General features: G+C 45.1%; 1 protein-coding gene across 1 annotated transcript in view; it reads left to right on the top strand.

Moving 5' to 3' along the window:
- Window positions 1-13,300, top strand: part of CRACR2A (calcium release activated channel regulator 2A) — a 66,992-nt gene that overhangs the window by 21,594 nt on the left and 32,098 nt on the right. Inside the window, exons 10-16 of the mRNA XM_083440768.1 lie at window positions 938-1,009; window positions 1,384-1,429; window positions 3,652-3,740; window positions 4,482-4,809; window positions 9,262-9,394; window positions 9,997-10,078; window positions 10,797-10,911. Coding sequence (XP_083296894.1) covers window positions 938-1,009; window positions 1,384-1,429; window positions 3,652-3,740; window positions 4,482-4,809; window positions 9,262-9,394; window positions 9,997-10,078; window positions 10,797-10,911 — 865 coding nt within the window. The remainder of the gene's footprint in view (window positions 1-937; window positions 1,010-1,383; window positions 1,430-3,651; window positions 3,741-4,481; window positions 4,810-9,261; window positions 9,395-9,996; window positions 10,079-10,796; window positions 10,912-13,300) is intronic.

The following is a 13,300-nucleotide window of genomic DNA, read 5'->3' as shown; positions in this document are numbered from 1 at the left end:
GGACTGCACGTGATTGGCTAATTCCGGGATTCTCCTGTAGGCCAATCAGGTTGCGGATTCACTTCCACCTGGAGCTGGATTGGGTGGCTCCTGTGGACCAATCATACTGCTACATTGTTCTAGGACCAATCAGCCTGCTGCATTCTGAATCCTATTGTTCTAGGACCAATCAGACTGCTGCATTCTGGATCCTATTGTTCTAGGACCAATCAGACTGCTGCATTTTCGATCCTATTCAACTCAGTACATAACAGTGTCCAATTTGCATTGCTGGCACAGGCGCATAACAGGTGAAGGGAGGGCCACAAGAATGAACACAGGGGACTGGTATTGGGTTGAATTAGGCCACGACTTTATTGATTACTGGAAAGTTTGGCTAAGGCATTGGCCATGTATCCCACATCAGGCAGCCCTCCTGCTCCCTGATAGGAACCTGGTGGCATCAAACTTGTGCTGGGGAGTCGCCCCCAACATGGATTGGGTGCCACGATCCTGCACAAGCCACTGTTGGGAGAGGTGTGTTAGCCCAGACAGAGTCAACCCTCCTGGACACCTCTAACGGGTACCATGACTAAGCTGCTTCTGGCGCAACGGAACACTGACACCAGAGCAGTGCATGGAAACGCCGTTTACCTTCCTGCCAGAGTGGTACCTATTAATCTACTTGCACTTTTGGGCGTGCTTTCAGACTGCTAGGTTGGCAGGAGCTGGGACCGAGCAACAGGAGCTCAACCCGCCGTGAGGATTCAAACTGCCGACCTTTTGATCGGCAAGCCCAAGGCTCAGTGGTTTAGACCACAGAGCCACCTGCGTCCCCAAGGTTGCCGGTTATTGTTACAAAAACCCAAACACTAGATCCAGAACACAGATCCCAGTTCTCTAAGAATGGTTGTTATTGCTAGGTTTTATTGTGATGATTTTTATTGGTCTCCTTCAGTGAGGTTTACAGAGTGACAGAAATGCTACAGAGGGAGAAGTCAGGACTTCTTAAGCAGCTGGACTTTTTAAGGTAAGAAAATAAGGTGCGGCAAATCCACCCCTGCCAGCAGCGGGAACCAGAGCAAATATTATAAAACCTCAATACAGGCAACTCCCCACTCGCATGCAATCAGCAGGCGTATGACTGCTGACATGCATGGCATTCTCAGCGTTGGGGCAGGGCGGGGCAGACTGGACTGGACTTGTGTACATCCTGCAGAACAGAATCACCGTGTAAACTGGGATTCCCCTGTAATAAGGTTTGGTTTAAAATCCTCTCAGCTTTCTTACCACAATACCATATCAATTTCTTAACAAACTGGACTCCCCCACTGATAAGCGGGCAGAGTTGGAGGATATGTTGTAAGTTCTATGTTGTTTTCTTTTCGTGCCCCACCACTGCAGAGAAAGGAACAAATATCTGAGAGATGAACATGACGAATGTTTACAGGTGAGTGGGCAGCCCCAGACTACCTTCTTATAAAATGTGTGGTTTTTTTCTTAGCCTTGACAGATTCTTAACTATATTGTAGCGACACACCTCTGTAGTTAAGTGGCAGAGCACCTTCTGTGCATTCAGAAGGTCCCAAATTCAAATCCCGACATTTGCAAGTGGGGCTAGGACAGTTTCCTGCAAGAATCCCTGGCAAGTTGTCGCCTGTCTGTTCTGAGCCAGATGGACCAGTTGCCGGACTTTGTAGATGGCGACTTCCTGTGTTACTGATTCACAAATGTGCACATTCACCATCGTCAACTTATTTGCACCCAGTTTTACCACAAGTGCTGACAACATAATCAAAACCCAAATATAATACCGTATTTTTCCGTGTATAACACGCCCCTGTGTATAAGACGATCCCTATTTTTGGGGACTCTAAATTAAATGGGGGGAGATTGCCCAGAGTTGTTCAGCTTTTTTTGGTTGCCGAAAATCGATCACCCACCTGACCCACGCTGCCAATCGCCTGCGTCGTTGAAGCCACCAATCACCCGCCCAATTGCTGCCACAGCAGCCAATCGACAGCAGCCCTTGCCACAGCCACCAATCGCCGCTGACCATCTCCTGCTCAGGGCTGCAACCAATCGCCTGTCCCCCCTCTGCACTATCCATGTATAAGATGCTCCCCAATTTTAAACATTCTTTTATAATTAAAAAACATCGTCTTAGACACGGAAAACTACTGTACTTTCAGATGATTTGGGACATTGGTGTATTATCAATCTGCAGGAGGCCACAATTTGGGCACAAGCTCTTCTCTTCCAAAGATCCTTGCATATTTATTTTTATATATATATATATATAATTTTTATTAGTTTTTTTTAACATATCATTTTCAACAGTAATTAAACATACTTTTACATCTTATTCAAATTTTTGACTTCCATCAAACCTGTCTGAAAATTCTCCAATCTAATCTCTCAGTCTGCATTTCTTATCTTCCCTATTACATTTCAAACTCATAACCAATATCTCTATCTTTTTCTACTTTGTAACACTTCGTATATTTCTCCTTACAAAACTTCTTGTAGTCCTACTAGCGTAATTTGTTGATTACAGTTGCTCTTCAAATAATTCATATGCTTCTTCCGATCTTCTGGTCCCGCAGGTTTCGAATCCTTCCTGTCATTTTGTCCAATTCTGCATAGTCCATTAATTTCATCTGCCATTCTTCTTTCGTCGGAATTTCTTCTTGTTTCCATTTCTGGGCTAACAATACTCTTGCCGCAGTTGTTGCATATAAAAACAATTTAACATCTTGCCTATTAATGTCCTGACCTATAATACCAAGTAAAAATGCTCCTGTTGCATATTTGTTTTTCTGATTATTCCCAATCCCACTTCTGGTTTTCTGTTTTCACCTCCTTCCCTGCACCCAGTTCCATCTTGGTGCCTTTAATGCTCATGTGGTTGAAATGCCGTTTCCATTTCCTCTTGGCGCCCAGATATTCCAAAGGTTGACATCCCCAGGCCTTTCTAGGGTACATCCAAAAACCTTTGCCCCCAAATCTAGCCCTAACAGAACATCTTTTGTCAACTAGCTAAGGGGTGGACCAAGGGACAGGGAAGTTCCCTTGCTGATGTAGATCCAGAACACAATTTATGGAAAGTTATCAAGTGCAAATGCCATTGAAATGAATGGCTGTCCCACAGGAGCACAGTAGGATGCTTGTACAGTTCCCACCCTCCTCATACACTATTTAAATGACACCTTCACAGGAGTATAAAAAGTATAAAAAGGTAAAGGGACCCCTAACCATTAGGTCCAGTCGTGACCGACTCTGGGGTTGCACACTCATCTCGCTCTATAGGCCGAGGGAGCCGGTGTACAGCTTCCAGGTCATGTGGCCAGCATGACTAAGCCGCTTCTGGCAAACCAGAGAAGCACACAGAAACGCCGTTTACCTTCCCGCCGGAGCGGTACCTATTTATCTACTTTCACTTTGACGTGCTTTTGAACTGCTAGGTTGGTAGGAGCAGGGACTGAGCAATGGGAGCTCACCCCGTCGCAGGGATTCGAACCGCCGACCTTCTGATCGGCAAGTCCTAGGCTCTGTGGCTTAACCCACAGCACCACCCGCGTCCCTTCACAGGAGTATACTACTCTGAAAATAGTGTTGAGTCTGCCATTTTATGTAACTCATTTTGAGGCAGTTTCTATAATATTTCTACAGAAATGTAAGACTGTTCCAACTGCAAGGTGGAAAGAGAGATCAGGCTCGATCATCGGCAAATATATGGAGAAAAAGGCTTTGCCAAAAAGGTAAGGTTTTAGTTTTGCTATTGCGCACATTTATTCTTAACGTAGGGTGCAGAATGTACTGTAGTTAGATACTATTCAAATGAGTGCAAGAAATAGTTCTTTATTGAACTATTTATTTCCTGCATCTATATAGTTTTTCTCCATACAGAAATATAGATTGCTTTTATATTTCTTTGCTGTCCTGTTCAGATAGGGTTCACATTCAAGACATATTCAAAATATGAACCCAAATTTCAAATTCAAAGTTCTGAATTAAATTTGTACAGGCATCCAACGTGATATAGAGATGTGATACAGAGAGTTTAAATGATACAGAGATGTGGTATAAGGTAAAGGTATCCCTGCCCGTACGGGCCAGTCGTGTCTGACTCTAGGGTTGTGCGCCCATCTCACTTAAGAGGCTGGGGGCCAGCGCTGTCCGGAGACACTTCCGGGTCACGTGGCCAGCATGACAAAGCTGCATCTGGCGAGCCAGCGCAGCACACGGAAACGCCGTTTACCTTCCCGCTAGTAAGCGGTCCCTATTTATCTACTTGCACCCAGGAGTGCTTTCGAACTGCTAGGTTGGCAGGCGCTGGGACCAAACAATGGGAGCTCACCCCGCCGCGGGGATTCGAACCACCGACCTTTTGATCGGCAAGCCCTAGGCGCTGAGGCTTTTACCCACAGCACCACCTGCGTCCCTGAGAGATGTGGTATAGAGAGTTTAAAATATGTTATGTTTCATAATGCTTTTTCTAGCCAGTCTTCAGAAGACGACGATACATTTAACACTGAAAGGAGAAGAAATTCCACTGGTTTGAATGGGCATCTTTCATTTGATTCTGATTCTGCTGCTGGTGAGGGACTGGCTCAAAGAAGGCCTCTACAGAGACTAATCTCAATCGAAGAAGATCACCTGCCCCAGCTTCTAAATAGACCGGGAGACAGGACGCTAACCAAATGGTCTGAAGAAGATGAAACTAACTTGCCAGAACTGGAAATGAATGAGATCCAAACAGAATCACGATCTGAACAAACACCTTCCTTTCCCAGGGGACAGCCAGTGGGAAAAGAAACACTTGCAAATGTAAGAAACAAAACTGCATTGTTTTTATTTTGGAGGTGGATTTTGGCTAATTTATGGCTATCTCCGCTGTGTGCATTACATTAATAATAATAATAATAATAATAATAATAATAATATTTATTTATACCCCGCCCTCCCCAGCCCCGGTCGGGCTCAGGACGGCTAACAAGCAATAATAAAAACAAGTTGAATGAATACAACTTAAAAACAAGATTAAAATACAACATTAAAATATTAAAATGCAGCCTCATCACAGGAGGAGAAAGGAAAAAGGAAAAAGAAAGAGGGGGAGGGGGAGGGAATCAAATTGGCTCCAAGCCAAAGGCCAGGCGGAACAACTCTTTCTTACAGGCCCTGCGGAAAGAAATCAGATCCTGCAGGGCCCTGCTCTCATGAGGCAGAGTGTTCCACCAGGCTGGAGCCAGAGTTGAAAAGGCCGTGGCTCTGGTTGAAGCCAATCTAACTTCCTTAGGGCCCGGGACCACTAGGGTGTTGCTATTTGTGGACCTTGAGGCTCTCCGTGGGGCATACCAGGAGAGGCGGTCCCGTAGGTCCGAGGGTCCGAGGCCGTGAAGGGCTTTAAAGGTCAAAAGCAGCACCTTAAATCTGACCCTGTACTCCACCGGGAGCCAGTGCAGCTGGAAAAGCACTGGGTGAATATGCTCCCATGGCAGAGACCCCGTGAGGAGCCTCGCTGCAGCATTCTGCACCTGCTGGAGTTTCTATTTGTTTTATTGTTTTTGTTTTTTTGAATTTGCATTTTATTTATTTGTTAGCATTCTTATATTACATCGGTAAACGTTGTCGTATTACATTACAGGACTTACTATAATATAATTTCCAACATGTATACAAAAATGATATACAAATTTTATATACCTAGAAAGAAAATGAAACAAAAAGAAAGAAAGAAAGAACAAAGCGAAAAAACAAAAACAATTCCCCCCCAAATCATATACATGCCAACACACTAGACTTCCTGTCTATCCCATTGTCTATTCCTTTTTTACAAATGAATGTATATTTCTTATTATTGCATATTTCTTTACATTTTATCTAATACATTCCTATATCAATATGTGCTCTTAGTCTTATTTCTCAACTCAGTCTCACTCCAACGTCAATCAAATGCTAGCGTAGATAGAGAACCTTTACTGTATTTTTGAACATATGTTTTATATCTATCCCACTTTCCCCACTATTAAGCCTATTTGAGCTGTGTCAACAGCAAAAAAAATCATAGTGAGTGTGTATTGAGGATACAGCAGGGAGAGCCAGTGTGGTGCTTTCTCCTTGTTTGGGGAATTCCCCTCAGCCCCAGCTAATCCGGCCAACACTTGTGGATTATGGGAGCTGTAGTCCAAGAGATCTGGAGGGCACCATGTTGAGTACTGTATTTGAACATGTATTAGACAGCAGAGCTGCTGCACCATTGTAGCTGGAGGCATAGCAGTGGCAATTTGGGTTAATTTTGTCTAATCCTCCTTTAAAGCTATCCTAATGGTTAAAGCTACCCTGATGGTCTAATCCTCCTTTGGTCCCATAAGGGTCCATAAGGGACGCGGGTGGCGCTGTGGGTTAAACCACAGGGGTGAGCTCCTGTTGCTCAGTCCCTGCTCCTGCCAACCTAGCAGTTCGAAGGTACGTCAAAGTGCAAGTAGATAAATAGGTACCGCTCTGGCGGGAAGGTAAACAGCATTTCCGTGTGCTGCTCTGGTTCGCCAGATGTGGCTTAGTCATGCTGGCCACATGACCCGGAAGCTGTATGCTGGCTCCCTCGGCCAATAAAGCGAGATGAGCGCCGCAACCCCAGAGTCAGCCACGACTGGACCTAATGGTTAGGGGTCCCTTTACCCTTTACCTTAGTGGTTGGCCATCATAACTTTTGCTGGAATCAAATTCCATAGTTTACCTCTGCACTGTGTGAACAAATACTTCTTTTTGTGTATCCCAAATCTCCCAATATTCAGCTTCGCTGGATGGCTCTGAGTTCTGTTGGACTGAAAGTTTCATCCATCCATTTTCTCTGCACCATGCATGATTTTATACACTTCTATCGTGTCCTTTTTTCTAAATTAAAAAGGCCTGAATATGTTTACCATTCTCCATAGGCAGCTGTTCCACCCCAAGATAATTTCCGTTGCCCTTCAGTATCCCGCAAAGCGTGGCAACAGAAGTGTACCTACTTTTTCACGTGTCGATTTGTTTAATGGCATTATAATGGGTTAAAAATTTTTAATCCCTTTCCGAATGATCCCAAGTAGGGAATTCACCCTTTTCACAACCACCACATATTGGCGTGATGTTTTCATTGAGCTATCCTGTATGGCTCCTAGTCAGTCGCTGTTAATTTAGACCTCATGAATGTACATGTGAATTTAAGATTGATTTATTGTTCCAATGTGCTTCACTTTATTATTATTCTTTTGTCTTACCACTCTGAACAATTTGGTGTCACCAGCAAACTTAGCCACCTCACTGCTCTTCCCTAGCTCCCGCTCATTTAAGAACAAGTTAAAAAGCATTGGTTCAGCGTGAGAACTGTGCGTTTATTGCTGCTCAGGCACTTACTGGTCCATCATTGACCTGCCCTCTTATCTTATATCTGCTAAACTCAGGAGTCTTTATAAAAATCTTTTTGAAAATCAAAGTGCACAATTTCTAACAGATTGCGGACATCTGAATGTCCTAGAATACCTAGAATAATAACGGAGCAGCTTCAAACACATAGGTATGGACCTCTCCCTTTAAAAAGACCTTTCCCTTGCCTCTATTTCACCCAGGAGGGCGTGATTGCTTCCTCCCAGGTTTCTGAGTACTTCCACTTTGTCGATCGGTTCCTCCCTGTTGGTGAGGACCCAGTGGCGTAGCGTGGGTTGTCAGCACCCGGGGCAAGGCAAGTAATTTGCGCCCCCCCCCCGCTGCACTGTCCCTCCCCCAGATAGTCCCTTGCTCTCTCTCCGCATCGCACCGCACGCCTGGCACCCCCCCTCCACAGTGGGCGGCGACCCGGCGGCTCGGATCGGATTCGCACAGCCAGCACTGCAGTGAGAGAGAGTGAGCCAGGTAGGGGCAGAGAGCTGCGAGTGCGAGCGCGCCCCCCCCCCCCCGAGATGTTGCGCCCGGTGTGGCCGCCCCCCCCCTGCACCCCCCACGCTACGCCACTGTGAGGACCAGGTCCAAGATAGGTGATCCCCTCATTGCTTTTTCCACCTTCTGTATGTGCTTGCATTTTGCCTCCAGTGCACATAGTGAAATATGGACCGAGCAATCCCAAATGGGGATTGGGGCTGCTTCAGGCATGTGCAAAGACCGTTCCAAGGGACTAATTTGGTTCCTGTGACAGTCTATCTCTTGGGGTAAACTTGGGGCTATCTCTTGGGGTAACTTTGGGCTAAAATCATAAAAAAAGCTCAACAACTTTTAGGTCAACAACTTTGGTCGGCCCTCACACATGTTCACCTCATCAAATCTGGCACCCCTGATTGTAGTTGTTGAGCTAGAGGGCTCTTTACTGGGATATGAAGGACAGTAGGAGACAGATTCACTCCTCAACGCTCTGCCCTCTGTAATGTAGCGAATAGAAAAAAGACAGTCACAGAACTGAGAAATTGCACAAAACAAATGAAATACCGTGAAAATCCCTGACACGAGAACTAATCGACTATAAATATTACCTTGTGGAAGTCAACTAAATAATAAAAATCAAAAAGCTTAAGGAAAAAATTAGAAAAACCTAATTATAATTATAATATGTCAGAATTTTTGGATTATAATATGTCAGAATTTTTGGGTTTCTACCCTTGTTTGAATTTTGGCCATTTAAAGTTTATGATTTATCTATTCCCTCCTGAGGAAACTGAATAGTTCAGTGAAACGAGGTTTGTAGCCAGCATCCCGTTAAGGCTTTGTTCTATTTTAGGTTTTTCTAATTTTTTCCTTAAGCTTTTTGATTTTTATTATTTAGTTGATTTCTGTAATGTAGCTGGCTTGAAAAGAGCAAATTATAAAACTCTCTAACACAGGGATTAAAATTTATCTCACTGGCCAGCTTTCTTACAAGATGAGGAGATAAGCTTTCAGCTGCCTACAAGAAGACTGTATTGTTTTTATCTTTTGATGTCATGAGTCTCTTGCAAGGAGCGCAGCATGTTGGGTTTTTTATTATTGTTTATTTGAATTATATAAGCCAACTTTGAAATACTATCAGACTTACGTTAGTTGCCCTTGGGTGTGACTGAAATCAATTAGAAAAGCTATTGCTATCAATTGATGTAAGTGGAACCAAAATTTACCTTATTTATTCTGGGTCCAGCCCATAGTACTGAAGAATGGATATAAATGTATTAAATAAATAGATTTCTAAATATCTCCTCACCTCAAAAAGCAAAATGATTTAGCAGTAGGTGCAGTGCAGCTTACTGAACAATTTGCACTTGTGTTTTTTTGAAGGATGAACAAGGCTGCTTTGCTCCAAATGGTTTATTCAAGATTGTCATCGTAGGCAATTCAAGTGTGGGGAAGACTTCCTTTTTAAGGCGTTTTTGCGAAGACCATTTTTTCCCAGGCACTGCTGCTACAGTCGGTAAGTAAGTTAAAGGAAAAAAGAACACACAAATCACATTTGTCTGGGCTGCTCGTACGTATCCAGACTTGGTGACCCGCACTTATTTCCATTATTTATACGTGTCCTTGTATTTTCAGTCCTCGCTAAACACTGGCTTTTTAAAAGCTGTGTCTCATTTCTTTGGAATTGTTTCTAATTATACCATGGGGAGGCAACCTAAGGCCCGGGGACCAGATCCAGACCAATCGCCTTCTAAATCCGGCCCACGGATGATCCGGGAATCAGCGTGTTTTTACATGAGTAGAATGTCTTCTTTTATTTAAAATGCATCTCTGGGTTATTTGTGGGGCACAGAAATTCATTCATCCCCCCCAAAGAAATATAGTCCAGCCCCCCACAAGGTCTGAGGGACAGTGGACCAGCCCCCTGCTGAAAAAGTTTCCTGAATTATACCTTTAGTGACGTCAACTGATGGAAAGGTGGGTGTGGTTTGAGGGGAACAGCCTGGCAAGGCAAATTGGATTCCCTTGTGGTTCAAGACTGGCCTGCAGGCTGTAGGTCCTGTGTCCCCCCCACACACACACACACCTGGAGATAATCTAAGCTGTGTTCCTTTACAGGTGTGGATTACAGTGTAAAAATGGTGCCAGTGGATAACCACCAAGTACTGCTGCAGTTCTGGGACACTGCTGGGCAAGAAAGGTGAGAAAATGCCCTTACGTCCTCCTGCAACACTGGCACGGCTGCCCTTTATTTATTCGAGCCAGGCATGGGGGTCTGCTGGAGGGCTAAGGTGGGGGCAGGTGAAGAATCGTTATTTGCATCTGCCACTAACCATAGCAACAAAATAAAATAAAATGTACATCCCTAGCTAACAGGACCAGTGGTCAGGGATGATGGGAGTTGTAGTCCCAAAACATCTGGAGGGCCAAGTTTGGGGATGCCTCAGTTAAAGGAGTTAAAACTCTTGCCTATCTGCTTCCTGGTGGTTTCTACCTGTAGCAATCCAATAACCCTTATGCCAGGGGTGAGAAACTGAATATATGCTATGCCCTGCTGTGAATTGTGGTCATATCTTTCAACCTTGGGGTCACCCTATACAGTGGTACCTCGGGTTAAGTACTTAATTTGTTCCGGAGGTCCATTCTTAACCTGAAACTGTTCTTAACCTGAAACACCACTTTAGCTAATGGGGCCTCCCGCTGCTGCCGCATGATTTCTGTTCTCATCCTGAAGCAAAGTTCTTTACCTGAGGTACTATTTCTGGGTTAGCGGAGTCTGTAACCTGAAGCCTCTGTAACCTGAGGTACCACTGAATGGTCATATCATCTGTTTTCTAGGCTTGTTGTTCTGTTGGCTTTATCTGCTGTATGTTTTTGGTGCTAATGACAGAAGATTCTTAAAGATAACTGATTTGCAGGTATCGCAGCATTACCAAGCAGTTCTTTCGAAAAGCTGACGGCGTGGTTGTGATGTATGACATAACAGCAAAAGAGTCGTTCACAGCTGTGAAGCAATGGTTAGTGAGCATTGAGGTAAGAAGGACTGAGAGTATGAGCACATTAGTGCTTACCCCGGCTCCAGGGATGCGGGTGGCGCTGTGATCTAAACCACTGAGCCTCTTGGGCTTGCCAGTCAGAAGGTTGGCGGTTTGAATCCCCACAATGGGGTGAGCTCCCGTTGCTCTGTCCTAGCAGCTTGAAAGCACGCCAGTGCAAGCAAATAAATAGGTACCGCTGCAACAGGAAGGTAAACAGTGTTTCTGTGTGCTCTGGCTTCCATCACGGTGTCCCATTGCGCCAGAAGTGGTTTAGTCATGCTGGCCACATGACCCGGAAAGCTGTCTGCGGACAAACGTCGGCTCCCTCAGCTTGAAAGCGAGATGAGCGCCACAACCCCATAGTTGCCTTTGACTGGACTTAACCGTCCAGGGCATAGCTGTCAACTTACAGATTTGAAAATAAGGGACCAGCAGCCTCGAAAGTAAGGGATCAGCAGCCAAAATAAGGGATTTTCCAGGCACAGGTATGTTTGACTTCTAGGCCCCTCCGAGCCAAAGGCAGAAAGCCCAGCCAGCAGCCAAACAAAGCCTCAAGCGGTGGTTCCCACAGCGCAGCAACCTGGCAAAGGGGATGCAGCAAGGAAAACCACCGTCACCTCTCCTCTGGGAAGCGCTGAGCAAAGGCGAGTCCCAGGCAACGTGGCCGATTTGATCAGCACAAGGCATGCAAGCTCCACCCCCCAGTCGTTCTTAGACTTCTTATCGGGTGAGCAACGCAGCCAAGCAACACAGTTGGAGCCTCCCTCCTCCCTGGCCGGCAGGGAGGGAGGGAGAGGAGCTGCTTCCTTTGAAACCCAGGAAATTTAAGGGACATCATCAATAAGGGACAGCAGCGGGACACGGCGCTGGGATAAGGAACTTTCCCGCCAAATAAGGGACAGTTGACAGCTATGGTCCAGGGGTCCTTTACCCTGGCTCCCACGCACCTTCTACTGCTTGTGTTTGAAACAGGACATTAGCCACAATCCAAGGTTATCCTGTCTCTTCTTGAGAAATGCTCTTGTTTGGTGTGCTTTCCCTCAAACAAGCTTATATTCAGTTAGAAAACAGAAGCCACGGTTAAGCTGAGATGCGCACAATTCAGGCAGCTCTTGGGTGTGTGCATGACAGCATCAGTAATTTGGAGTTCAGCATGGGGGTCATCCACACACCCCTCTCTGGTGTGAACAGCAACATAAAAAAGCACTGGAAATGCAGCGGTTTGTTCAAAACCACTTGCGTGTTGAGTCCCACAATTCCACCCCCACCAAAAAAGGCACACATCACACATCAATTTTTGTTTAAGGTTTTTGGCATAATTTTGGCCACAACTTTATTCAAAATGCAAAAAATGTGAGTGGTTGCTTAGGCATTGGTTATGACTATCTCTCCTTGCCCCAGGGACAGAACTGACTTCCAGATTCCAGCAGAAGTCAGCGTGGGAAACAAGTATTGGGTGAGAAATGAAGCTGGGCATCAGTCCCTCACTTCTCACCCTCATGTTCCTGTGGGGCTTGCACGGCCCAAGTCCGATACCAGGGACAAGGACGAAAAGAATGGCAAGTCCCTGGATTCCTTTAACGGAATTCCCTTTTTCTCACCACCATTGGAGGGGTAGGCACTTACCCCTCCACCAACCAATTTAACCAATGCCTAACCTCCAACCTTACAAGTTGTGATGAGTTGCTACGCAGTAGGCAAAAACCAAATGGCACCAGCCAATCAGCCAATTGGCAAAATTCCTACCAGGCCCCCGCACCAAGGCGGACGACCCCATGACAGGCATAGCAAGGTCAAGCGATCATGAAACCCCCCCTTAAAGGGAGGGTGGGCGGGTGATCCGGTGCAAAAAAGCCAAGAGGACGCCCAGCTTGTGCCTCTGACCCCTCCTCCAAATTTGGCAACATTCAAAACTCCCCAGCAACCCAATTAACCACTTAAAGGCATGGGTTTAACCAAAACTGCCCAGTAACAACAGGGTGGCTTGTATCCCCCAACCGCAACACGTACTCTCGTTTAGGGAGAACACTCTTAATGTGTACGTAGTTAAAATAGGGATGTGGTTGATTGATGTATTACTATGCCAGTTTTCATTCAAATTACTCTCAAAGTGGCTTACAAACAATAAATCACAATAACATAATAGAACATCACAAATACAGCATAAATCATACAAAATAATTAACAAACCATCAATAAAGCAATCTGTAAAACACCATTAACAAAACAGCAACTAAAACATAAGCTAAACAGTACAACAATAGCAAAATGCATATTATTAACAAATCAATTAGGCACTTATAATCTATAACGGAATATTATAACCGCAATGTACCGGTATATCTGGAATGTCGGGCGTACTTATTTTTGTGTCTGCTTGCAGT

The sequence above is a fragment of the Podarcis tiliguerta genome, assembly GCF_965153285.1.
Source record: "Podarcis tiliguerta genome assembly, chromosome: 5".
Classification (NCBI taxonomy): Eukaryota; Metazoa; Chordata; class Lepidosauria; order Squamata; family Lacertidae; genus Podarcis; species Podarcis tiliguerta.
Note: the sequence above shows the minus strand (reverse complement) of the source record. Positions and strands in the feature narration are given on the sequence as shown.